The sequence below is a fragment of the Columba livia genome, chromosome Z (genome assembly GCF_036013475.1).
Source record: "Columba livia isolate bColLiv1 breed racing homer chromosome Z, bColLiv1.pat.W.v2, whole genome shotgun sequence".
Classification (NCBI taxonomy): domain Eukaryota; kingdom Metazoa; phylum Chordata; class Aves; order Columbiformes; family Columbidae; genus Columba; species Columba livia.
Window position 1 is genome coordinate 18,737,387 of NC_088642.1, and position 27,344 is coordinate 18,764,730.

At 38.8% G+C, this 27,344-nt stretch overlaps 1 protein-coding gene across 1 annotated transcript; it reads left to right on the forward strand.

The window, feature by feature from the left end:
* The first annotated feature begins 72 nt into the window (after positions 1-72).
* Positions 73-26,972, forward strand: TRIM23 (tripartite motif containing 23). Its single transcript, XM_065047472.1, has 11 exons — positions 73-323; positions 1,230-1,392; positions 10,931-11,052; positions 11,944-12,222; positions 12,798-12,980; positions 13,504-13,719; positions 14,788-14,922; positions 19,379-19,508; positions 19,626-19,736; positions 22,014-22,138; positions 22,477-26,972. The coding sequence occupies exons 1-11, from the start codon at positions 222-224 to the stop codon at positions 22,654-22,656; spliced, it is 1,746 nt and encodes a 581-aa protein (XP_064903544.1). The 5' UTR covers positions 73-221; the 3' UTR covers positions 22,657-26,972.
* Positions 26,973-27,344: the final 372 nt, after the last annotated feature.

The window sequence follows — 27,344 nt, forward strand, 5'->3', positions numbered from 1 at the left end:
CCGGGGCGTGCGCTGCGCCGGAAACCCCGGGGACGGCTGTGCGGCGCGATGGGAACCGTAGTTCTGCCGTGGGAGCCACAGGCGGCGGGCGCAGGCAGCGCCGCGGCGGCGGCCGGGCCGCGCATGAGCCAGCGGGCGGGGCCTGCGGGGCGGCGCCGGAGGGCGGCTGCCGGCTCCGTGCTGCTTCCTGCCCGTGGCCGCTGCGTTCCCCCCTCCCCAAGATGGCGAGCCTGGGTGTAAACAAGGTCGGGGCTGGTGCGGGGCCAGACGGCAGCCGGGGGCCCGGCGGCAACGGCCGCGGCCCAGCTGGTGCCGCAGTGAAGGTGAGATAGGCTGCCCGGCCCTTCGCGCCGCCCTGGCAGAACAGGCTGTGGTGGCCGGGGCTGCGCCGTCTGTGGCCCGGCTGGAGGAGCGGGGAGCGCGGGGTCTCTGGCACAGGAGGCGTCCCCTGCAGCCGGGCCAGGAGTCCGCTTCGGAGGCCCTTGGCCCTCCTCGTCTGCCTGCAGCCGCGATGCCGCGGATGCCTCCGGGCGGGAGGCCTGCGAGGGAGGGGAAGGGAGGGGAAGGGAGGGGAAGGGAAGGGAAGGGAAGGGAAGGGAAGGGAAGGGCGGCTGCCTCATGGCGAGGGGCTGCCTCGGGGCAAACGGAACGAATGGGCTCCCAGAGGCTGCTGGCTTATGGATTGTCGTTTGGATTTTTTTTTTTTTTTTTTTTGCCTAAACGACAATAAATGTTGCTTTTATTAGCGGTTTAAGACCTTCCAGTCCCCACCTGATTGTTCCTGTTACCTCGGTGATCTGTTGGTAGCTTTGTAAATTGCTAACTTGTTACGAGTGACCTTTTTGTATGCATCGGCTATGAATGGAAACTTTCTCCACCGGCTGCCAGTCTGCTTTGGCAAGGTCTTGCCCCTCGTTTCTTTTCCCCGCAAGGACATTTCTGCTTACTTAGTTGTGCTGCTTGACCTGTGGGCTTTTCCTGTAAAAGTGCATAAATGAAGTGGGCAAGAACCAGTGGACATCAAGGGGGATGCTGTAGAATTAAAATGTTTTGGTGATGTCTTTTTAAATGTCCTTATAGTCATTTTTTGTGTGTACAAAGCAGAATTAGTGGCTCAGCCTATCTGCTATGATTGCAGGAACTTCTGTAAAATAAACTGTATGACTTACTATATGAAGTTTTGCTTTTTATCAGCTCAAAAACAAATATAGTCTCTTTATAAATTATAGGTTCTTGAGTGTGGAGTCTGTGAAGATGTATTTTCTTTGCAAGGTGACAAAGTTCCTCGTCTGCTTTTGTGTGGCCATACTGTCTGCCACGACTGTCTTACCCGGCTTCCCCTTCACGGCAGAGCAGTTCGTTGTCCTTTTGATCGACAAGTTACTGAACTAGGTAAGAAAATGTAAGGCTGAAGTCCTTAAAACCTACTTAGCCAAGGATATTAGAAGATAATTCTAGATATAGGTTCTTAATACTTCACTTGGTGATAATATTTCCAATTAATGAATGTTCAGTTTTCCTTTTAATTCTAAGAAGCTCATAGCACTGTTCAGTACTAGTGAAATAGGTATCTTAGAAAAAGAAAGTCAGGATCTTGTCTTTATTGTCTTCAGCCTGGGCTTGCAAGCTTTATACCTTGGAGTCTTCTTGTACACCTATATTTACAAAGGTATTACTCTCTTTTAAATCAGTGTCTAAGGGTTCCTGAAGGGTTATGAGTTTCTTCTTGTCCTAAACACTAAATTAAACATGCAATTAAATAGATAGTTTCTTTGACTAACAGATTGGGGGATTGGACTAGATGACCTTTTGAGGTCCCTTCCAATCCCTAACACTCAGTGATTCTGTGATTTGTCTGGATTTATGATGAAGTGATATAGAGGGAAGTAACAGTGGTAACAAACCTTGTTTGTAAATGTAAAGTAATTCTCTATATGCAATAACTGATAGTGGCAGGCTATCAACAGGAATTCCTCTGATGTAGGAGTGTCTGCAGACAGTATACAAAAGGATAAGATATAGCTTTTATCCAACAGTGATGGTTTATATTAGGCAAAAGATGACACGTGCTTATAATTCCTTCAGAATAGGAATTGCCTTTTCAATGTAGGGTTACAGAGAAGACAAGTTATCAGAAGAATTTGCACTGAGAACTTGTTAATAGCACTGGCTCCTGCTGTTTTGAATAGCACAGGGTAAAAAAAGCTGTTGGAAGGAGGAGAATCCTTAGAGGAGATCTTTAATATAGTAATCAACAAAATAAATGTTTAAATATCAGATTCAGTCAAATAAGAATTAACTTTGCAGTAGGAGAATCTTCTAGAGTGTAGACCAAGCTGAGATTAATATTAAGGCACTCTGTGGGATGCTTTCATGGAGATAGGAGCCAGTTAGAGAAATAACAGTCTCATATCAAAGGGGGTTTGTTTTCGGTGGAGAGGGAGGTAGTTAGTCTGAGCGTCATGACTGGTTGCTGATCCTAGAAGATGTGGTTAAAAGAGTCATGGGTTTTACTCTTTATCTATGGCTATAGCTGCACAAGATTTTTAAAGTATGCTTTTAAGGAGGAGAATGTTGAAGCATAAGTCCTGTTTTTGTGAAACATTTCTGTCCAAGACCACTTCTTGTATATTGTAAAGTAGAAGTAGCATTTTTATTATGATAAGGAACTTGTCAGTTTGAAGATTTTATTGTGCTTCCCCCCCCCCCCGCCCCACTATCCTATCATATTTTTTGTGGGTTTCAGATTTAACAAAAATGAAGCTTCATAAAGACATTTTATTTTTTTCATTTTATGTAATACTGAGGAGCTTCTGGTGAAACACTGTGAAATGTTATTAAACTTGTAAGGCTACTACAGAAAGGAAGAAGGAAGAAAAACTTCAGCTTTTGTGTCTAGCATAACAGACTTGCTTCCTGCTGGCTACTGTTAGAAAGAGGGATGATATGTTGTGACCAGCAGTTGCTCAGAAAACTGATACGTAGAAAATTTTAGCAAAACAGCTTGAAAGTAAAAATGCTTCTGTGAATAAAAATGTTCTGCCTGGTGATTTGAGCTGGCAGAGGGTTGTAGCCACTTTTCCTCTTACCAGGTCTGTAAGAATTGTCTTAAGAACTATTCTTGCTTCCAGCATGTAAAAAGGGGGGTGGGGCTGTGGAGTGTAGCTTGTCATGGCCCCTCTTGGAGGAGTCTGTGCTTTTGTTGTCTTGTTCTAATCACCCGGTAGTTACTACTGTTGGTTAAATCTGCTGTGCTTTTATTTCTGTTGGAGTGGAGCTGTGAGGGAGACATGGAAACTCTGGGCCCAGTAGCTTCTCATCCTTCCCTCCATTTGAGGGCATGTGAGAAAGCAAGCTCCATTTTCACCCATTCCTGCAATTGCTATTCTGCCATTTAATGAAGCTGTTCAGTATCTGAATCTAGGTTATAGAATCACTGCCAAGAAAAAATACTGTTGAAAGAAAAGCTGTATAATCAGGGCATAAAGCTGCCTGTGTTGAACAAAGTTCCTTAATCAGTAACTGGATTTTACATTTTTTTTTATTTGGTCACTTAACCTATAGCGTTCAGCAGATAGACTTGCTTGTTTTCCTTTGTTCTTGTTACTAACTCACATAATCCTATATTCATCCAAGTACTCCCCAGGAATCTTGGAAACTTTTTAAAATAAATACTCAGAGATCTACCTATCTATCTATCTATCTATCTATCTATCTATCTATCTATCTATATCTGTTTATTTCTTGTGTTCTGAAGTGGACACTTGATTTAAACTTACTGGCCTGTCTCTTTTATATATACATGTTTATATGTATGTATGCAACTGTGTGAGAAGGTAGGGTTAGAAGTACTTTGTCAATCGGGATTTCTGGGAATATGAAGTGTGCAAGTGAAAATTGACAGCACACCATTTACATGCTTATCAAAATCTTCTAATAGTTCATAAAACCTTGCTATGAGAGATAGTATTCAGCAATGAACTGGTGAGACTAAAGCCTGCCCGAACCATATTACTTTGCAGAGTAGACTAGACATAGATTTTTGAAGGGTTTTTTTGAGACTTCTTTAACGAAGTTGCCTGTGATTAATCTTCTAATGGATAATTTTAAATTAGTATATACATGTTGAAGGCACGTGAGCTGTCTAGTGGCTATCTTTAACTAGGTTAATGTTCTCAACCCAAAAAGATGTAACGGAAAAGCTTTTTTGATTTTCAGAATTTTGAAGCCATATATTCTAGAGATTGTGTTAACCTGGGAAATATATTTAGGGGAAAATCTATGAAATGGTCTTTGTAGAAGAGACTTCTCTTAAAGTATCTTGATTTGGGAGAGAAGCTGGATCATTTATAGCAAACTGCTTTCTCTTTTCTTCCTGTGTTAGATTAGTGTTTTGTTTGTTTGTTTTGTGTTTTGTTTTGTTTTTTTTTTTTAATACATGGACCAGGGAGCTGTTGGGAAGGATGTGCTTATGTAACAGCTTTGGAGGCTCTGGCTTTTGACTTAGGCTGAGCAGCTCTGCTAAGGAAGTCTTTAACAGTTTATGGCTCAGATGAGCTCTCCGTACCCATTATCACATTACAGGGCTGAAACTATTTTCTGTTATTAGAACTTGTTGAACTGATGTATCTAGGTGTTGGTATCCTTCATGGAATCCATCCCATTGGAATTGTTTACATTTATATATTCTGTTGCTAGTGATTGAGTGCTAAGACAAAACTTTAAAACATTGTGTGAGAAAACGTGGCTATAACATTCTCTCGGCGTTGTTCAGACATTTAGACAAAACTTGCCCTTTTTTTCCTTGCTTTATTTATAATCCTTTTGCAGACAAGCCTCATACTTTTGAAAATGACATTTGTATTGTTGGCTGGAGTCAGTCTTAATATCTTCACTCTGTCACTATTTCATTCTTGGCTGACACACTTCCTGCTATTTGTGTCTTATTCTCCTTTTGAGAAGAGACAGTCAGATTGTGTAGTGGTTTTGTAATGGGCACAGGCATCCCTTTTAGGCACAAGGATGAGATCACTAGACTCTTTTACATTTGTGAACCAAAGCAGAATTTGAGCTGAAGTCAAAGAGATTAAATAGATCTATTTACATGGTTCATCTTTTAGTGTTTTTAAATATAAAATAAACACTTTATTAGATGTGTTGAGAATATGTATGTTGAGTATGTAGTAATTTTGTAGTAGGCTTAGTGTAGAAAGAAGCAAAGTGGCTTTTTCTCAAATATGTGAACTTTATGGTAGATACCAGTGAAATGGGACATGACTTTCTGTATGATAACATATGTTTTATAGGGTGCTTACTGGTTATAAATACTACTTTAGTAGATTAATAGTTGATGTGTAGGCTTTGCCTTTTTTTCCATCTGTGTCCAAGACTGACAGTGCACTGACAATGTATTACATGTTTTAGCAAATCTCAGCATATATTGTAAAAAGTTAAAAAATGTAAAAGCAATGTAGCTTTGTTTCTCCTGACAGCTTTAAGTTATGAACTAGAAAATAAATGCAGAATATCTAAAGGGGTATCTTTTCTGATCTTTTCTGTTGATTGCATGTCAATAAATTAGTTATGCTTTGACGTTTCTGGCTTGGCTTTCTCTTCATGTTAGACATGGAACAGAACTGACCTGATTAAAATCAGATAAAAGAATGTAAACTGAGGAGAGCACTTCTTAGTTTGTTTTTTATAATAAATATGTTAAAACCTGTGAAAGAAAATACCTTTTTAAGAAACTCTGTAGTAATGATTGAATAGCTTTTTCCTCTCAGCCTTTTCCAACATTTGCTTAAATGCTAAGACAATATTTGCTTAAAGGCTAATTTGCTATAATCTGTTTCATAAGTAGATTTCTCCTTTTGGTGTGTGTACGTCCACATATACTCTGCTATTAATGGCTATCTGGATTAGTGGCTTATCTGGAGATACGAGGTCTGCATTAGTATCAACAGTCATTATATTGGTATTTTGTGTACTGTAGTAACTGAAGGTTATACACAGCTAGTTTGCTACAGGACAGTGCTATTCTAAACACTGTAGGAGAGAACCTCTAGCCATTTTTCTGTCCTTTGCTTTCCAGTAGTTACTATCTAGAAATCTGCCTAGAGACAATGTCAGAAAATCCAGACTCCATTTACGAACTGGTTTGACATAATTTAGAAGGTCTCTTGCTCTCTGTGTTTCTTCATCTTGTAACAGGGGGTGACTCTTCCATGCTCTGCATTGTGAAAAACACTGTGATCCTGCTAGGAATGCTAGAGCTAAAAAATAACTAAGTGCTGAAGTCAGAATTTATCAAGGCAGATAGCTGTGCTATTGTTAACTGTAGTTGTGAAGGACCAGAACATAACATCTGTAAACTCCTTCAAGATCTGTGGCAAACAAAAGTTAAAATACTTATTTTCTGTCCTCAATTTATTTTATTGAGTGCACTGAGCTTAGACTGGGTTTTGATAATGCTATCTGTATCAGAGAAGGCTTTAACTGTGGAACTGATAACTGCAGAGAGACTGTCATGCCTTTGCTTTACACCTAACTTCAAAGATACTAACCAGTACCTTGATAGGCCCATTTTCAGAAACAGCAGATTCCCCCAAATGAATGGTCTTTTACTGGTAAGCATCTTTTAAACCACGTAGTCAGTTTGTTTTGTACAAGTTGAGGGTGTTGAAGGGGAGAATAGCTTACATATGCTTCTATCTATAGCTATTGGAAGACAATATTCATCCATTTACCTGTTCTCTGAACTCTGCTTTTTACCTGTGATATGCATAATTTCCATTTGGAGTTTAGCTACTGAGATTTTTGTGCTTGATGATTTAAACTGTGGGGGAAAATGGCTAGGAAAGAATGTTTCATGTAGCAAAACTGGAAGCTGTACAAACTGGTAACGTATACAGTGTGGATATGTTGATTTCTGTTCATATCCCTCTTCAGAGGTGCTATAGCATTGTTGCCTTTGCTTTGCCTAGATGTGGCATGCATCTTGCAAAACTAAGTGTTCTGCTTCTCTTAATGGGAAAACAGCTGGCATGTGGGCACGCCAGTCTTCCACTTATTTGTGCCTAGCTGTGTAATGGAGCTCTGCTATTTGAAACAGTACGGCAGGAACAATGTTGTCAGATGGTAAAAGCACTTGAATGTATTTCAAGCAAGTTTTGAAGCCTTAAGATTGAAAGCCAGTCTCATGTTTCTTGTTTCGTAGCTCTGGAAGTAAAAGAGAATGTTGAGGTTTAACCCCAGTGGACAGCTCAGATGCACACAGCTGCTCACTTACTCCCCTGCAGTGGGACACAGGAGAGAATTGGAAGGGCAAAAGTGGGTTGAGGTAAAGACAGTTTAATAGGTTAAAAAAAAGCCATGCATGCAAGTGAAGCAGTACAAAGGATTCATTCACCACTTCTCATCAGCAGGCAGATGTTCAGCATCTCCAGGAAAGCAGGGCTTCGTTGCCTGTAACTGTTACTTGGTAAAACAAATGCCATCATTTCAAATGATCTCCTTCCCTTCCTCCTTCACCCTGGCTTTTATTGCTGAGCATGTTATTGGCTACAAAATATCCCTTTGATCAGTTGGGGTCAGCTGTCCCAGCTGTGGCCCCTCCCAACCTCTTGTGCATCCCCAACCTATGGGGCAGTGTGAGAAACAGAAAAAGGCCTCAATGCTGTGTAAGCACTGCTCAGCAATAACTAAAATACAGGTATGTTGTCATCACTGTTTTGGTCATACATCCAAAACATAGCCCCATACCAGCTACTATGAAGAAATTAACTCAGTCCCAGTCAAAACCAATACAGAGAATAATTCTTAACGAGCTAAAGCTGAAGACAGGAAAGCTGCAGTTTAGTTTTTGGTTGGTATTTTGTTATTTTGCTTTTGTGTACACTTCTTTAAAAACAATATTGTAACATATCTAGCTCATAAAAGTGTTGCCTTTTATGCAGTGAAAATATTTGAACAATGTTTCTGTAACTCTGCAAAGAGTCTTTCTAGCAGTATGTACTCTGTGTTGCAAGTCCAGACTCCTGTGGTAACTGAAGATCCATGTTTTTAAAACCATGAAAAAGCTGGTTGTTGTGTGTGCCAAGTACACCTGTACTCATGTGAAACGTGACTATTTGAGATGGCTACTTTGTTTTGCTTGTTTTCATAACTGCCTGCTGGTCATAGTAGTTGATACTGTTTGAGCAGCACTTTTGCTGTAATGATACACCAAAGTCTGTTGTGTGTTAAATCTCGGTATTGAAGAAGGAAGACCTAGTGTCTGTATAGGATCGCTGGGATGGCCTCTGAATTCCAGGAGGATTCAGAGGGCATATGCCTGCTGGACTACCACAGGGCAGCATAATTTAGGAGATATGAAACAACACTTAGGAGAACCAGACAGCTGATGGAGCCTGGTCTTTCACTTTGGGAAAATGAGTGGAATACATTTTCTGTGAGTTCCTGTCCGATGCAGACTTCTGTCAGACACCAGATGTGAGGACTGAAAATGTCAAGAGTTTTTAGGCATCATGTGGAACCAGCCTTGGGCTCCAGTTGCTGTTCTGTTAGTCTTTGCATCTGGATTATGAGAGGCAGCCCAGCCTTTTTCCAGATGTGGCATTGTATTCTAAAATTGTGTTTTCCAGATCACGCATGAAGCAAAGCATAAACTGAATAAAGCAGTTACTTGAACTTAGTCAATAACTGTAGGTTGTAGGGGTTTTGTTTGTTTGTTTTTTATGGTGAATAGCAAAACTTCAGTGAAGGTTTGGCTCATATTTATAGATGGGTATGTTTGCTTGGAGTATGGAACAAATATTTGAATTACAGAAGCAGCATGCATGTGCAGTTTTGCCCAGACAGTGGTGTCCTACACTCCAAAAAGTAGTTGCAGCAAACTTTTCTTGTCTTACACAGTTCGAAAGTTCCCTCATTAAGACAGATTAGTCAATTTCAGGCCTACAGATTCTGTTTAAATACAGTGTGGCATTTCCAGCGTGGCACCTTCTTTGCTCCATAAGTGTATGTCTGTCACGACCCTGGGCACTACTGGTAATGTACCTTCTATCATTCTGCTCAATGAAGTTAGGAGATTCTATACAGTAATGTAAACATCTGACAAAGAAATAAAGGCAATGCTATGTGATGAAACTAATGTCCACATCTTGCCTTCCTTTCAGTGCAGTGAAGAAGTGCTCTGTTAGTATTCAGCAGTAATGCTGGATATAATTAAGTAATTTCTTGAGCTTGTTTTTCTTCTCAGATATGTTATTTCAAGAGCTGGTGAAAATAATGTTACAAGATTGTAGGTGTTCATGGCATTAACTCAGTGGTATCTGTTAGGAAAACAGGATGTTTGGAGGCTTACTGAGGATTGGTTTATGTATCTATTTTCTACCGATTTTGGTGAACTCATTGTAATAAAATCCCTGTGACAACAACAGAAGAGCTCATCATAGCATTAGGGGTGGAGGAAGAGCTCATGAATTTCTTTACTTGTCCTTTCCAAGTTAGGAATTGTTAGCAACTGGCATGTATTGATACTACGTATGAACAGCCTTGTTAGTGTCAATTAGGAGTTAAACTGATTCTAAACTGTGCAGTAATAAGGATTTAGTTTGGGCAGTAAACAACTTCAGAAGTTGGTCAGCCCCTGATTTCAAAGAATTTAAAAAAAAAAAACAACCCAAACCTACTCACAGAAGTGACACTTATTCTGGAAATTCATCTTGAATTCAACATTAGGTTCCATTTAAAAACAGCTCTCTGTTACCAGATCGTCCATCTGTAATTGGTTGTTTCTGATTTCCAAAAGTATGTAGTTGTGATTCAGCGATGGTAGTCAGCCTATTGCAGTTTATGAAATAGAACTTTCTAGATGTTTTATACTGAGGAAAACCTCAGATTCTGTGCACGCAGTCCTTGAAAATGGCAAACATCTCATTTGAGGAATGTCTGACAGCATTCTACTAAAATATGTTTTTTTTCTTTTATATATCTCCAGAGGTCCCTTCCAACCTCAACCCTTCTGTGATTCTGTAATACTAAGAAGTAATGATCCAGTACTCAGAGATGATGCTTCATCTCTTGAGGCATCTTCACTTGCCATGGAAGTGAAAAAAAAATGTCTTTACGTTTATGGCAATGATGCTTGTAAAAGTCAAGGGATGATACTTCAATGAAAAAGCAATCATTAGGGTTCTCATATGCTACATGGCCTATGCAGGTAGCATTCAGCAACAGTCATTGGGAATCAGTTCTGGTTTTGTTTCTCACATTGCTGCATGTTAACCTCTAATAAAATTAGGATATTACAAGAATAGACGTGGACTTCAGCTTTGCTCTTGGGAGTATGAGATATATTCTTTTTTGCTATATCAAATAGCCTTGTATGTGGGTCTTTCTTTCTGAGTATTGTTTTAACTCTTATTCCAGTTTTTACTGGACCATGATCTGCAGTAGGTGTTGCATCTTTTGATTCAGGGGAATATGAGGTTTGTCACTGTGAATGCTTCACAGCTTCTGTTAGTACAGTAGACGTGTTCAGTGTATGTAGTTCTGCAAAATATTAGTTTTTATGATACACTTTAGAGTTTGTGTGTTCCTCGTAGTCTTTAGTTGTTGCTATTGCAGATTATTTTACAGCTGTTTTCACTGAGATTTTTGTAAATTTTTAATAATACTGGCATCATTTAAGTAGAGAAAATCTGCATAAATATTAAATAGTTCCATAATGGAAGGAAGGAAGGAAGGAAGAAGATGTAAAGGTAGTGTGAGATTACATACAAAAAGTGGTAGTTGTATCTTACTCTAGTTAATATCTCTGTAGTTTTAATATTTGTCAGAATCCCCACTGTTGTTTGTGAAACTTCTCATGATGGAATTTGCTTTTTCTTCCTCTTATCCCGTTCATTTAACTCTTTCTCAAATACAGGAGATTCTGGTGTCTGGGGCTTGAAAAAGAATTTTGCTTTGTTGGAGCTCCTGGAACGGTTGCAGAATGGACCTGCTGGGCAGTGTGGGGTGGCAGAGGAAGCCATTGGTCTATCTGGAGAGGTACTGAATTTATTAAAAAAAAAAAAAGTTTGTTACATTTGTTTAAAATTATCTCTAGATAGAAAAAAGTGAAAGTAATTTCTTTGCCAAATGTAATTTCACTAATAATGCTGTTGTTTCCTTTCAGTATATAATATTAAGGCTTCAACTAATTGCTTCAAAATTAAATGCTAATCTGTACCTACTAAAGCAGAAAATAAAAAGGTATTGCCAAGCATGCATAGTCTTTCTCCCTTTTTTAGGCTTTAAAAGATTTCTTTATAAAAGGTTACTCATTTAGGTATTTTACTTACAGTGATTTGAGGACAGTTTTCTAAAACTTAGAAACTCTTCCTAAAGACTTCAACTCTTCTCCCAGGATAATTGCTTTTTATAGTCATCTGATATCACTAGATCATGTGATAGTACTTCATTACCAAAACTATCTGCTTTAATCATTTCATTATTAACTGGTACACAAAAAGTATCATACGGTGCCATTCTAGGAGTAGACAAGTGTTCTAATTGCCTATTTGTCTATTGGTGTTTCGTCCATCTGTAACTTTGTAATTCTTTGTTCTCCCATGTCTGCCTTGGAGGAAATCACTGGAGCTTGAACTATTTTAGCCTCTAAACCTCTACAACTTCTACTGAAGTTTGGATTTATAAAATCGCTGAACATCTCTAGAATAATTTATTGGAATTGACTGTAAACAAAACAGGATTTTATTTTTAAAAAATTTATTGAGACTTTAAAATCAAGTTTTCGAAATAGTCCAAATTTTTACTAGCATATAACCTTCTAAGGGAAATCTGTTTTCAGGGTAATATTGGTGGCAGGTATTCTGATTTTCCTCAGTTGTTGGGATTAAACGTTAACCTCAGTTTTATCGTTCTTGTTGTTGTTGTTAGAGTATCATTCGTTGTGATGAAGATGAAGCCCATGTTGCCTCTGTATATTGCACTGTTTGTGCCACTCACCTGTGCGCAGACTGTTCCCAGCTGACTCATTCTACAAAGACGCTAGCGAAACACAGGCGCGTACCTCTTGCTGATAAGCCTCACGAGAAGACCATGTGCTCTCAACACCAAGTACATGCTATTGAGTTTGTTTGTTTAGAAGAGGGCTGTCAGGCGAGTCCGCTTATGTGTTGTGTCTGCAAAGAATATGGGAAGCATCAAGGTCATAAGGTACTGCCAAAAATCTGTTTCTAGTTATGCCGTGGGGTGGCTTGCATGATTTATCTAATTAAAGTATGAAATATTATGAAGAAAGGAGGGTAGATTCTTGATATATCTTTATAGGAGTAGCTTTGTACTGTTCTTTCATTATCCCATTCCATCCCATCTTTCATTATCTGCCATTACAAGAGAAGAAACATTATTTCTAAGACCACAAAAAGTTATTTATATATTAAGATGGACAGTCCCTTTATCTGATACATTTCTGAACTTCTCACAGCATTAAGTCACCAACCTGGTGCAGTCCAACCACCTGTCTTTTTAATAGTTGATAATAGTAAACAGACAAATTTGTGTTTACTTGTGTAATTGCTAGATGCCTGTCTTAGTCTCAGCATAAGCTGTTACTACTGATGGCATTTTAAATTGCAAGATGGTTTTAAATTTTTACTTGCCTTTCCTATATATACATATGCATTTGCACATATACATAGACACACATATATATTAAGTATGTAGTAAAACAGAAAAGATTATTAAGGAAGATATTTATGATTAATCTTTATGTTGCTTTTAATTCATAGCATTCTGTCTTGGAACCAGTAGCAAACCAGATTCGTGCATCCATTTTAGACATGGCTCACTGTATAAGAACTTTCACAGAAGAAATCTCAGATTATTCCAGAAAATTAGTTGGAATTGTTCAGCATATAGAAGGAGGAGAACAAATAGTTGAAGACGGAGTTGGAATGGCCCATACTGAACACGTATGCTTGCTTTTTTTTTTTTTTTGCCAATAACCAAGATAAGGAATTTCTTTGAAAAGTGTACATAGGTTTTATAAGACAAGGCCTTAACTTCTTATCTCTACCAAATCAATATTGAGGCTTAAGACAGCAGATAGAAGGGAACTTGTAGTCTGCTACACTGGTTTTAGGCTACTCAAAAATAAGAAGGGAGTAGGGAAAGTTGTATAACTGCTAGTACAGCATTGAAGTACTGTGACAGATTGCATCTGTTCTCAGGTATTGTGGTACTATTGAGGCTTTTTTCCCTGGTCATTTTTAGTAAAGTGTGTATACATACGGGTAAGCTGCTTGATTATTGGAGTAATTTCTTGGAGGATGTTATTCTCAGGGCTGATAAGACTTTCTGTATAATGAGGGCTTGAACTGTGATGTAGCCAAGCAGATGGGAACATAAGTTAGAAACTGGAATAAAATGAAAAATATTCTTCTGTAATTAACTGGTGTCCTTAATCCTCTGGATCTCCTGACTGCAACATTGTAGGTACCAGGGACTGCAGAGAATGCTCGCTCATGTGTCCGAGCCTACTTTTCAGATCTTCATGAAACCCTTTGTCGTCAGGAGGAGATGGCTCTCAGTGTTGTTGATGCTCACGTGAGAGAGAAGTTGATTTGGCTTAGGCAACAGCAAGAAGACATGACAATCCTCTTGTCACAGGTTTCAACAGCTTGCCTTCATTGTGAGAAGACTTTACAACAGGTAGGTTGGCAAGTTAGCTGTTACATATGACAAAATATGTGAAACTGCAAATTAAGTTCAGGTTACAAAGGAAAAAGTTAGGTGGTACTCTTCGTTTATATTTCCTTTACAATGTTAAAACAATAATGATATAACATGAGATTGAAGTATTAATTACAAGGACATATTAGATAAGGGTAATCAGTATGAAAGCATCAAGTGTTCCAGTTGCTGGAAATCCTGTGACATGATTCTCTTGTCTGGAATAATTTCTGGTTATTTGTGAGGTTAGTGGGAAGGAGAGATAAAAATGAAGCAAAAAAAGACAAGATGTGTGGGAAGGATTTTACAGTTGCAGTTACCAGTATAAATGTTTGAAGATAGTTGTCAAATGAGGCTGATAGGAAAAAGAATATTTTAGGACTGAATAACTTTCTGCAGCACTTGCAATATGGTGAACTCAACATATTAAATGTGTGAAGAAACTGGCTATACTAAATTATCTGGTTAGTCTGTTACTCGTTTAATTTAGTGGCAGCAAAAAGTAAATAGTATATGTAGTGAGCAGTAAACTGTGTGAGAAATTACCTCATTAATAGGTTATTTCTACTTTTTTATTTTTTTTTTTTTATAGTGTCTGATTGCTTAGCCAGATGTACTTTTAACTATGCAAATGTTTTCATCCTTAATGCATGTATATGAATCTGTGTTAAGTGTGTTGCTTGTATGCTGCAAAGCAGCAGCTCTACTTCAGCTGCTGGAATGATATATGAATGATATAAATAGTCTTGATATATAACATAACTGTTTCATGTAATTTATATTCTTATTCCTACAGGATTAAGAGGGATCAAAGAAAATGTTTTTTAAAACTGCAGGACTATTTAGTATCTGTTAGTATCAAGGAAGAATGACAAGGCCTTCCCGTTTGTATTGCAATTTTAAATAAATCTATTTTGTAAATGTTTCTTTAACTAGAGCATTTCTATTTAAAATGCTTTATTTCCAGCCATCATATTTACATTCGTTTAGTTATTTTAAGTAATTTACTAAAGGAAAGGCATATTTATATTTTCTTTGTCTGTTTAGGATGACTGCAGAGTAGTGTTGGCCAAACAGGAAATTACAAGGTTGTTAGAGACATTACAGAAACAGCAGCAGCAGTTTACAGAACTTGCGGATCACATACAGCTGGATGCTAGCATACCTGTCACTTTTACAAAGGTATTCTTAATCTCGTTAAAATATAGCTAACTACTTTATGACATCCCGACTATAATTTTAAAGAAAGCAGGAATAATGTATATTCATTATGATGCTGTATTCTTTGCAGCAAATTTAGGCAGTCCAGTATCAGTTAGGGAGTCAGAGTGTCTTACCATATGATGATGTCATCAAGTATTTGAGCAACAAAACCACTGCTGTTATAATTAGTGTGAGAAACATTTGTTTGACTGCATCAGTAGCTTTGCTGGAACCTTAGCTGCTTTCTTTTAAATATGTAAGATAGTATTTGTGAGCTCTGGAAACACCTTTCTTTGAAAACATCCCTGATTTGTTTTGCATTCAACTCAGAACAGGAATCTATCTCTTGTTTTTCCATGTCTTTTTGGCTTTTTCATGAGGACAGCATAACTTCTGCAGAATTTTTGTTATTTTATTTCCTGAAAATTGCACACCTATTTTTAAATGCAATAATGCTACTATAACTTTCAGGTTATAATATTAAAAATAATGTATTTCTTTCAATTAATTAAATTATAATTTGTCTTATAGTTGCTTTGTATTCATTGGTAGTTTAGACACAGTTCATCTTCTAAGTATGTTTTTTATTGCTTTAATTTCATTTCAATGGCACCTGTTCTTTGAAGGAGATTAAATTATTTGGAGTTTGATAATGGTGATCATTTTCCCATAGGAGAGTAAATAAGTTTGAAACTCTAAAGAATAGGAAGTACTTTGATATATGGGTTTTTTGGATCTGAATGGGTGAAAAATAAATAGGTTCGTTGCTGAGATGAAACTGACGGGATTTAATTGTTGCTGTTGAAGCTTTTACTGTAAAGAAATGGGTGCTTCCATGGGGATTCTGTGGCAATCCTTGTTGATGTCAGAAATTCGATTTCTTCCAGATAATTTGTTTTGTAACTTTAGTATATTTGAATTTCTATGTAATAACTGCATTGCCAATGTGACATTTTCACCTCTGCCCCTCCTTTCACTCTCCAGCAGAGTTTACAGGGTCAGGAAAACCTTTTCTGCAAGTTCTCATTGTTCCATGAATGAAGCAGCATTTAAATTTCATAGATGATGAATTGGATTCTGTGTATTCAGAGTTTGCTGATGCTGCCATCTGACAGGGCTGAGTCAGAGAGGCGTTTTGGATGTCTGGTTTTGCCTTTAGGAGCTGTTAATCTGACTTGGAAAAATTTGATTGTGCATTTCTGAGCACTTGGAAAGTGAATGGTTGCAGCCAGCTAGGCTGTAACAGAAGATCTGTAATAGGTCTCGGCTTGGAGGACCCAGAAGTCTTCCAGTGTCTCTCTGCACCTCAGCTTTCTTCAGAAAGAAATGGGGCTTCTGTTGTTTTTCTCCTGTGAAAAACTGGTATTTTTGTGAAGTCTTCTGAAGCTTAGTTTCTGAATTTCAAAGGAGCCAAAGCAAATGTTGTTTTTCACAAAACCCACAGCAGCCATGAAAAAGTAAGATGAAAATGAGTACTTCAATCTTTCATTTTTTGTGTTTTCTCACTTAGAAATTTGAGGGGTAGGAGAAGTCTTTTTCACTATTGAAAGTGAGTAAGTTTTGTCTGCTTTTTTTGTTTCCTTGGTGATGCAAAAACATGGATAGTGCTATGTCCTCCTCCTAAACCATCAAGGGAAATGCCACATACAAATCTTTGAGAGCACGATTTGGAGCGTTCCAGGACAAGATGCTGAAAATGTTTCAATAAATATGTTACTATAGAATAATTTATTTCCCCAAATGTTGTTAATAGATTGTTTCCAATGGATCCACCTTTACCTGTGTATTTATGAGGACTTCGACCAAAGAAGATTGACATGTCTTCATGTACTTAGTTTGTTGGCAAGGAAGTGGCTCCTATCCAGGAGTGTAGTCCTTAATTGAAGAGAGAGAGTGCTGTCTTTTCCGGGTCAAGTGAGAGCAGTGGCTGTGGCATGTTATACAGGAATAGCAACTGGACATCCTAAATATTTGTGTGTACATACTGGCGAGAAGGAAAATGATTAAGAAGACAGTACCTGAGATAGTAAAGAGTGCAAGTATGGGGAACTGTTAACCCTTACCAGCACCAAGAGTACCAAGAAAGAAGATGGTAATCTATCAGAAGGAAAGAACTTAACAGAATCTTTAAACCTATATACAGCTTTTGCCACATCAACAAATTTCTTAGGAAAGAGAAAGGGCAAGGACAAAAAAAAAAAGACACAGTTGCCGTGTGAGTTTTTGTTCTGCACTTTCTGTACTGACATGTAAGAAAACACCAAGTCTTTCTTGAACAGAAGTCACAGGTTACCTGTTTTTAAGTAAGCTATCAAGTTATGCACCTGCCAGAAATGCAGACATGAAAGGGCTTTACTGGCCAAATGTTTTTAAATAACATATTTGATTAAAGGTGCTAATATAGTTGTTGCAGGAAGATTTTTTTTTTCATGAGTCATTTTCTAGCTGTAAGCAATAGCCAGTTATTTCTGACTTGTTCTACAAGTGCTATACATTGTTCTGTGAGTAGGAACTTTTCATTGAATCATAGAATCATTTTGGTTGGAAGAGACTCTCAAGATCATAGAGTCCAGCCATAACCTAACTCTGGCACTAAACCATGTCCCTAAGAACCTCATCTACATGTCTTTTAAACCCCTCCAGGGATGGTGACTCCACCATTTCTCTCGGCAGCCTGTCGCAATGCCTGATGACCCTTTCGGGAAAGAAATTTTTCCTGATATCCAATCTAAACCTCCCCTGGTGCACCTGGAGGCTATTTCCTCTTGCCCTATCACTTGCTACTTGGGAGAAGAGACCAACCGCACCGTGTTCCAGCTCAAGTGGCTAGGTACCTGGAACACAACTGTTCTGACTATTAAAGACTGAAGCAAGGAAGGCATTTAGCACCTCAGCCTTTCCCTCATCTTCTGTCACTGTTTTGCCGTCCCCTGCTTCCAACAGAGTGTGGAGATTCTCTTGAGCCCTCCTTTTGTTGCTGATTTATTTATAGAAGCAAGTCCATGACCTGCAAGCTGCTAGACACAACAAGAGTATTTAGGGGAGTTATCACTATGTGCTTTCTCTGTTCCTTACTTTTACTTGTACCCATGTTTACCTAGTTTCAGACAACATGCTAGATTAGGTGGACCTTTAATCTGACTCTTAATTCTTAAAATCTTGATGTTGCTGACCTTTGCATTGCGCTATTTGCATATTTTTAATTTTTTTTTTTTTTTAGAAAATAGTTTCTCAAGGTGTTTTTACTCTCTTTGGAGATTGCAATGGCATAAGGTCATTGAATTAATCTGTATCGAGTATTCTGGAAGTATGCTACTCCATCTGTGACAGAGGGTAGAATTGAGTTACATGTCCTAATGCCATATATCCAGTTATATAATGGATCCTGTATATGTTTCTCTGTGTGTGTGTATATAAGTGTATGTCTCTCAAGTCACATGATGTAGAAGTTTATACATCTGATCACACTGGTGCATGTTGATCTTGTACCAGGAGAGGCTGTGGCATGTTTGCACTCAATAAATGGCATTTCTAGTGCAAGAGGAAATAAAAGCTGTGTAGAGCAGACACAGGGTTTTGTGTACTGGTTGCTCAGCACAGTGCTGTCCAGATTTTGCAAGGAAACGAATGTATTGCCACATAGTTCTGATGATGGAAAGTCTGGTGTTTCATCAGGGTAGCATTTCTAAGTACTTCAAAATATGTTTCAGAGATACATAGTAATGTTTACCTATGTTGTTTATTTTACTATTTATAGTTTGCTGCTTTATATGAGTTGTACCACTTGATCTCACTGTTAGCATCAGCTTGTTCAATACACGTGTTTGCTTGGTCTAAACTACCAAAAGGAAAATTATTCTCTTTTCTTGCCTCTGAGCAAGACTTGTGGGCTTTTCTTTGTTTTTCTTCACTATTTCAGATTACTGCTTAATGCGAATAATGTTACTGTCAATAATGTGGTAAGGGAATGGCAGTGGCTTTAGGTGAAGAGGTGTAGCTATAGAGTCTCTAGCAAGAAAATAGTTCTGTAGGTGGGTGCATTAATAACGTGGCAAAACACAGTGGAAAGCTACAAAATCAACAGAGTTCTCTGGTCAGAGAATTCTAACTAATTTTCACAAACAACTCATGTGGCTTGAGGCAATAGTGATGAAAGAATTTGAAGTTTTATCAGGTAGGGACATGCTAGCATGAGACTGGCTGTCTTTCAAAAAGGTGTGTGGTAACTCAGGCAAAAGTTACAGGTTCACTACAGAGATTACTGGATATTTTAGTTTAAATTGTTGCCTGAGGTAGTTGATAATTGTGCCTTGTGTTCTTGAAGTTCATCCGTTTCGCTTTACAAATAGTGACAAGGTAACTCTCTTAAACATAAGGATTTTCTATTTTGAATTGCCTAAACCTGCTCTTGTTTTGTGTATGCTCTTTCTTCTAGGACAACAGGGTACATATTGGACCAAAAATGGAAATTCGAGTTGTCACTCTAGGCTTAGATGGAGCTGGCAAAACAACTATTTTGTTTAAGTTAAAGCAAGATGAATTCATGCAGCCAATTCCAACAATAGGTTAGTAAGAACAATTTCATTGTAATGATTTTTTTAAATGTTTGACTTAGCCTTACAACGTTATTATTTTATATTCATATAGAACAAGAGTATAAAACATAATTATTTTCATTCTAGGTTTTAATGTTGAAACAGTAGAATACAAGAATTTGAAGTTTACTATTTGGGATGTAGGAGGAAAGCACAAATTGAGGCCCTTGTGGAAACATTACTATCTCAATACACAAGGTGAGACTAATATAACTTTTAAACTGCATTTGTCTTCTTTTTGGCTTTGAAATGCAACCTAGATTATTAATAGAAAAAATTTATAACTGCAGAAAATTGTTCATCTAATGAAAAATACAGCTGCCAGATTAATGAGCTAAGACATTTTAATACAGCTGGTCATACTGTCCGCTTCATGGTAAAGGTACATTCTCCATAAATCCATCAGACAATTCATGGAGCCAAGTAAAATTAGAATCTCCATTGAACTGGTTCTAGCTGACAACAGACAAGGTGCAGCTTTCCAAAGTTTGCATAGTGAGAAGTAGTACTTGCCAGGTATGAAATTTAAATAGCACTTGAAAACAGTCAGCCTTTAGGAGCCTTTATTTGGCCGTGTAAAAAAATCTACGAAGTTCTGTAACTTCTGACATAGTATTGCGGTGTAATATCTGGTCATAGACTAGATAGACTAGATTTCTACTGATTTTGAAAACTGATGGAAATGGTGCACATCTTCCTGCCATTCCCTTGGGTTCTGTTGTTGGTCACCAGAGAGAAGAGTTTGGTGCCTGCCCCTTCTTCTCCCCTTGTGAGGAAGCTGTTGACTTTGATGAGGTCTCCTCTCAGTCTCCTCCAGGCTGAACAAACCCAGAGACTTTAGCTGCTCCTGTTAAGGTTTCCCCTCCAAACCCTTCACCAACTTCATAGCCCTCTTCTGGACACTCTTCAGCAGCTTTATATCCTTTTTACCCTGTAGTGCCCAGACCTGCACACAGTGCTCCAGGTGAGGCCGCACCAGTGCAGAGCAGAGCGGGACAGTCACCTCCCTGCCCAGCTGGCAATGCTGTGCTGGATGCACCCAGGACACAGTTGCACTCTTGGCTGCCAGGACACACTGTTGGCTCATGGTCAACTTGCCGTCAACCAGAACCCCCAGACCCTTCTCCACAGAGCTGCTCTCCAGCCTCTCATTCCCCAGTCTGTATGTACAGCCAGAGTTGCCATGTCCCAGGTGCAAAATCCGGCACTTGCCCTTGCTGAACTTCATGTGGTTGGTGATTGCCCAGTTCTCCACTTTGTCCAGATCCCTCTGCAGGACCTCATTGCCCTCAAGAGTGTCAGCAGCTCCTCCCAGTTTTGGGTCATCGACAAACTAACTTACTATTCCATTGAGCCCTGAGTCTAAGTCATTTATGAAGACACTGAAGGGTGCTGGCCCTGCAGAACCTCACTAGTCACTGATCGTTGCCAGCCCAACATAACTCTGTTTACTAGAACCCTTTGAGCCCGGCCCATCAGTCAAGTGCTCACCCACTGCACTGTGTGTTTACCCAGCCATGTGCTGCACATTTTGTCTAGGAGGATGCTGTGACAGCCAGTAGCAAAAGCTTTACTGAAATCCAAAAAGATCGCATTGACGGGCTTCCCTTGGACAACTAGGGAGTTCAGAATTACCAGAAGTACTTTGGCATGACAAACATAAGTTTGTACTTCACTTTGTGCATTATTTCAGCCTTCATTGTAAACTTTTAATGTTTCAAATTGTTTATCTTTTCAAACTTTTAAAAATTGTATTTTGGGGTTTCTGTTGTCTTCCTAAAACGTACTGTGTAAGCACCAGTAGCCTGGAATAATGTCTGCCTTAAAGAATTTTATGTTGGAGGGAAAGTCTAAGCAGTTAACCTGGTGCATACCTGCAGGAAGTTCTGTTTAGTTTTAGTGGTGGGGTTTTTTTCATTGTAAAACACATGAGTTTAAATTCTGTCCTCTAGCTCTGCCTCCCTGACTCTCCAGTCTTTCTGGCATCTTGGTTACTCTCTGTAGTGGACACCAAAATCTGCTGCTGTGGTGTCAAGTCCATGGCAATGCTCCTTGGATGGCATAGTCTGTAGCTGAAGGGAGCCGTGTTGATTTGGCTAAACCTGTAAATCTTACAGCCAGTTAAGGGAAACTAGAATAGTTGTGTGGGAGCTGATTGAGTGTAAATGGGTAATGGTTAATGAGAGACTCAATCCACACATAGCAAATCTGATTTTAGACCTAAGTATTTAAAATATTACAGCATTTATGTTAGGCTAGACAAAAAGCTTCAGATTTTTTTTTCCCTGTTTTAGGATGAATTTTAGATTTTTGTCAGAAGTGTAGAGGTATGTAAGACATTTCTCAGTCCTCCTTGATTTGAAATTGAAGATATGCACTGCTGAAAAACTTCACGTAGAATTGTGGAAGTTGAAAGCTAATTTTACAGAGTTTATATTTGAATGTGTGTTAAACTTTTTTCTCTTTCTTTCATAGCGGTGGTGTTTGTCATTGATAGCAGCTACAGAGACAGGGTCAGTGAAGCACACAGTGAACTTGCAAAATTGTTAACAGAGAAGGAATTGCGGGATGCCTTGCTCTTAATCTTTGCTAATAAACAGGTACTTGTGGTTTGGTTTTTTTTTTTCTTTCACTCTGTTACTCTTTCCCTCAGTTTGTGTATCAAGTTCCAGCTTTCTGAACCCTCTGCTATGGATAGAGACTGGTAATGTGTAAAGGATTAAAAAGTAGATGTTTTCCTTATGTTTAATGCGCATAAAATACATGATGCTACAGTTCTTGTTTTGTGGTAAGAAGTAGGGAAGGCATAACTGTCATTTGGCATTTGTGTTTGGAAAGCTTTATTATGATCTGCAGCTACAGCCTGAGCCATCAGTTAAAAAAGCTTCAGACATAACACAGAAGAGTAATTGAGTCTTTGTATCTGATTCTGTTGCAGGATGTTGCAGGTGCACTTTCAGTGGAAGAAATCACAGACCTGCTGAGTCTCCACAAGCTCTGCTGTGGCCGTAGCTGGTTTATTCAGGGTTGTGATGCCCGGAGTGGTACAGGACTTTATGAAGGACTGGACTGGCTTTCAAGGCAATTAGTAGCTGCTGGTGTCCTGGATGTGGCTTAATTTTACAGCAGCTGCAATTTAAGGTTGTAGTTTACTGTTTTGTGTTGTTTGCACGATTTAGGATGTTGTAGCCAGGTCTGCTGTCTGAAGAGGCGACTTTACTTAAATTGGTGGTTACAGAAAAATATAAGCCTTTATCCTAGATTGGATAATTGGTTTAGTAAACTTGTGGAGTTATAGTGGTTTTGAAATTTTATACATTTACAAGTAATGGAATGGGCTAGTTACAAGGGTGCCTTGAAATTCTTTTTGGTGAAATTAGGTTGTTCCCATTTAAAATTATTTCCTGATAAGGTATGCATTGGAGTTAATATAACAACTATAACAAAGTTACAGTAGTTAATTGGCGTCAGAAAAATTTTGTGTGGTTTAGAAATATTTTCCCAGGAAGCTATTCCAAAATCCACCTCAAGTTGTTAGGACAGCCGTCTCTCTCTATTAGTCAGAAATAAATGGTGCTACTCTTTAATATCTAAAGAATTGATCTAAAAGTGGCGTTGAAAACTACATGCAAATACACCACAGAAAGAGAATGTTTCCCTCCATTATTTATTAGCTTCCCTGTTTGTTAATAGAAGGCAGCATAACTGGGCAAAGAAAACTTCAGAATGGGAAACAGTGTTACAGGGCTAGGGGGCTGTGGCATTGTTTAGCTGGTTGTTTTCTGGTTGTGGGAGTAGAGGTTAGTTTTTTGTTGTTGTTGTTTTTGTTAATTGTAGCACATGCTAAATTATTTATGGACAGACTATAGTGATATTGAGATGAAACTGTTTTGTGCATGCCTGAGGACATTATCTGCCTTTAGAGATTAAGCTTATTCCTCAAGAAGTCAAATACAGAAAAAAAACTTCTTTAAGAAGTAGTGTGGTGTAATGTCAGTCCAACTGTATACTCTTATGTAGAAGTTGTGCTTCCAGATTAAGGTAGTGGCCTTAAAGTACTAAATAACACAATGTAAGAGCAGTGTACACTAACTATAACTCTTACTTAGAAGAGCAAATGGTAAAATGTGGTATAAACCTTCCATAATTAGATTTTCAAATATTAGGTGTTCCTGCTCTGGCAGGGGGATTGGGCTAGATGATCTTTTGAGGTCCCTTCCAGTCGCTAACATTCTGTGATTCTACATGGAACTGTGAACAAAGCCTCCATTTTTGAAGATTACTTATGCACAAACCTCTAAAATATAGGTGTAGCGCTATTCAAAGACAGTTATGACTTAGTGATATCTCTTTTTCTGCTGCACATGCAACTCAGATAACAATTTTACCTGTCTGGAATGCGCATCACAATCTTCTGACCTCCTCTTTAAGTGCACAGCCATTGCCTGTTGAAGAAGCTGTGCCATGGACCTCTTCATGTTGGTAGAGGAGCTCTGAGGAGCATAGCCAGTAGATAAAAGCTGCGTATCATCACCTTTCTTACTGGAGCAGAGGTGAATAGGGTGGACCAGACAGTGGAAGTGAGCAGTGTGATTTCACAGATGGGGAGATATTTGTGTCATGCTGAAAAGTGTGTTTACCTGTGTGAGCTCCGAACCTCACCTGGCAAAGAAAATGCATCCCATTGTCTGTGCCTATGGCTTTTATTGTAATGTTATCAATTTTATTATGTTTTCCCACTACATACCTTAGGTAAAGCCAAGAATGTATAAACAAATAATTTAGTACGTTTGCACCTTTCTTCAAGAAGAAGCCGTTAACTAATTCTCTTAAGGACACTTACTTGTCGTTTTCTGTTGTTACTTACATTTTGTGCAAATGGTGTTAAATGCAGTTTCAGTTTCGGCAAATCTGATGAATAGTAGCAGAAAGAACACTAAGTTTTAGAAGCAGTTAAATGTTTGTGAAATGGGATTCTATGCCAACAAAGGGTGTTTACTCTTTCTGCAGACAACCTGATAAATTTGGGAGTAGTTTACAGCAGAATGAAAGGTGTGTTCTTGCACCTACTGAACTAAAAATGGTTCATCCTTCCCGGTCTGTAACTTCTCGCACAACAGAGCGCCGGCTGCTGTGACTTGAGCATCTGCTTGGCCTGTACTGCAGAGCAGTCCCAGACCACAGCTCTTTTTAAGATGAACAAGTTCTGCTAAGTACAGTGGATACCTTCTCCTGGAATATTTTTAACAGAGAAGACATGCATTCTTGAAAAAAAATCCTGGTTCTGTAATTCTGTTTTAGCTGGCTTATGCTTCAGTGTTACGTGCCTCTCAGTGTAGTTCTACTTTAACATGTTCAGGGTGACCAGTTTTGACGTTTTGTATTAGGTTGGTGCAAAAGTAATAGTGGTATTGGGCTGTGGATTTTAAATCATTCTAGCTAGGCTTAAACACGTCTTTATTAATCGAAATAGGAACCATTACAATCAACACATTTTTGCCCACAAGAAATAAGTTTTTTTTTATTCCTGTAGCATAAAAATCTGTGCTTTTGGATTCAACAAACTCTTGGAAAGCATTTTCTGCATCCTGCTGGGTGTGGAAGCATTTTCTCTGCAAAAAGTGGTTGAGAGGCTTGAAGAAGTGGTTGTCGGTTGGCAAGAGGCCAGGGGAATATGGCACACGAGGCAAAAGTTTGTAGCCCAATTTGTTCAGCTTTGGAAGCCTTGGTTGTGTGACATGCTGTCGGGTGTTGTCGTGGAGAAGAGCTGGGCCCTTCCTGTTGGCCAATGCTGGCTGCAGGCGTTGCAGTTTTCACTGCAGCTCATCGATTTGCCGAGCATCCTTCTCAGAGGGAATGGTTTTCTGGGATTCTGGAAGCTGTAGTGGGTCAGACTGGCAGCAGACCACCAAACAGTGACTGTGACCTTTTCTTTGGTGCAAGCTTGGCTTTGGGAAGTGCTTCGGAGGTTCTTCTCAGTCCAGCCACTGAGCTGGTCACTGCCGGCTGTCATATAAAATGCACTTTTTGTCACACATCGCAATCTGGTAGAGACGCGGTTTGTTGTTGCTGCGTAGAGTAAGAGAACATGACACTTCAAAAGGATGACTTTTTTGATTTTTGGTCAGTTCGTGAGGCAGCCACTTATTGAGCTTTTTCACCTTTCCAATTTGCTTCAAATGCCCCATGACCATAGAATGGTCGATGTTGAGTTCTTTGGCAGCTTCTCATGCAGCTGTAAGAGGATCAGCTGCCATGATTGCCCTCAGTTGGTCATTGTCAACATCCAATGGCCACCACTATGCTCCTCATCTGCAAATCTCTCATCTCCATTGTGAAGCCTCTTGACCCACCCCTGCACTGTCCGTTCATTAGCAGTTCCTGGGACAAATACGTTCTTGACGTTGTGAGTTGTGTCTGCTGCTTTACAGCCCATTTTGAACTCAAATAAGAAAATTGCTTGCATTTGCTGTTTGTCTAATATCATTTCCATAGTCTAAAATAAATATGAAATAAACAGCAAGTAGTAAGTAACTAGCAAAAAAAAAAAACAGGCAAGAAAACACATTATGTATAACCACCACGTTTATGTGAGAATGTATTCAAACATTAAATGGCAAATTTCAACGATACGAAAACTGCTATTGCTTTTGTACCAACCTCATTGCATTGGAGCGCAGAGGAAAAATTCTGACTTGTGCATCTTTTTTCCTACAAAGGGTTGCTTGTAACACGTGGAATGCTACCACAAAAGTGTTTTTAAATGGAATTTATTTAAAATGTCTTGAAGTAACTGTGACGGTGTTGCATTTGTCTGTGAACTCTCCAGTGTGAACAGGTACACTAAGAGGTTTATCTGTATTATAAATTAATACTACATATAAACTGCTTCAGTTGTAAATCTAAGCTTGTTTCACCAGTTTTACTGAACTTTATTTTTTAGTGTACTCACTTAGGCTGTATATGTAATTGGAATATTTCCTCAACTAGGAACTCATTCAAGCATTACTAACTATGGGGATTATTTGACAAGCCTGAATAACTTTTCATAGGATTTTGACTTAATTGTGAAATTGAGTAAATACAACATCCCGTGACTGTGTTGTGGCTTTCTATAAAGAATTTCGGCTCAGTATGTCTAGACTAACTGAAAAATGGTGTTTTATCACTTCATATGGTCTTACTGTATGCTACCTTCAAATTTATTGTGGAATATGTGGTCCACGAGGATCGTATTCTGAAGCAGTTTTATTCTGAACTGTTGCATTAGGTGTGGATGTTTTGAGAAGATTTCTTGAAAGAAAGTGCTCTTTTAGTGGAAACAATTCATGAGCTGCTGCAATTTGAGTTGCCCAGAAAATGAATTATTTTCAATAAAAGTATCTAAAACTTTGACAATTAATTTTAATAAACTTGCCTTTTTTGTTAAGTTTATCTCAGAATCGAGGTGTGCCTCATTTTTCTTAGGGATCCCTGAAGACAACCCTTTATCTCCCTGAAGCTTCTTAAGGGTAGCAGCTTTTGAGGAACTGAATTTGATTAGTGTGACTCGCATCTCATTTCCTGGATGAAGTTACCAGACCTGCGATCTCCTGAGTCTTTTATGAGTGCAGTAGTGTCACATGAGCGTAAATGTTACTGTATTTAGACTAGACTTAGCCATTCAACATAGTAACAGAACCGTATCTAGCCCCAGGTTCACAGCAGCTGGAGGAGCTGTGTGAGCTTTCATTGCAGACTGCATCAGAAACACCTGAGGTGAATGGCATCATTCATTTTAAGCGAAGTATTTCAGCAGAGAAGTAG

What these genes read in the sequence shown, in the direction of transcription:
- TRIM23 (XM_065047472.1), top strand. Translation starts at nt 222, where the DNA reads ATGGCGAGCCTGGGTGTAAACAAGGTCGGGGCTGGTGCGGGGCCAGAC. An exon ending in CAGCTGGTGCCGCAGTGAAG is followed by an intron (nt 324 to 1,229) that starts GTGAGATAGGCT and finishes TATAAATTATAG; the next exon opens with GTTCTTGAGTGTGGAGTCTG. An exon ending in GCAGCCAATTCCAACAATAG is followed by an intron (nt 19,509 to 19,625) that starts GTTAGTAAGAAC and finishes TTTTCATTCTAG; the next exon opens with GTTTTAATGTTGAAACAGTA.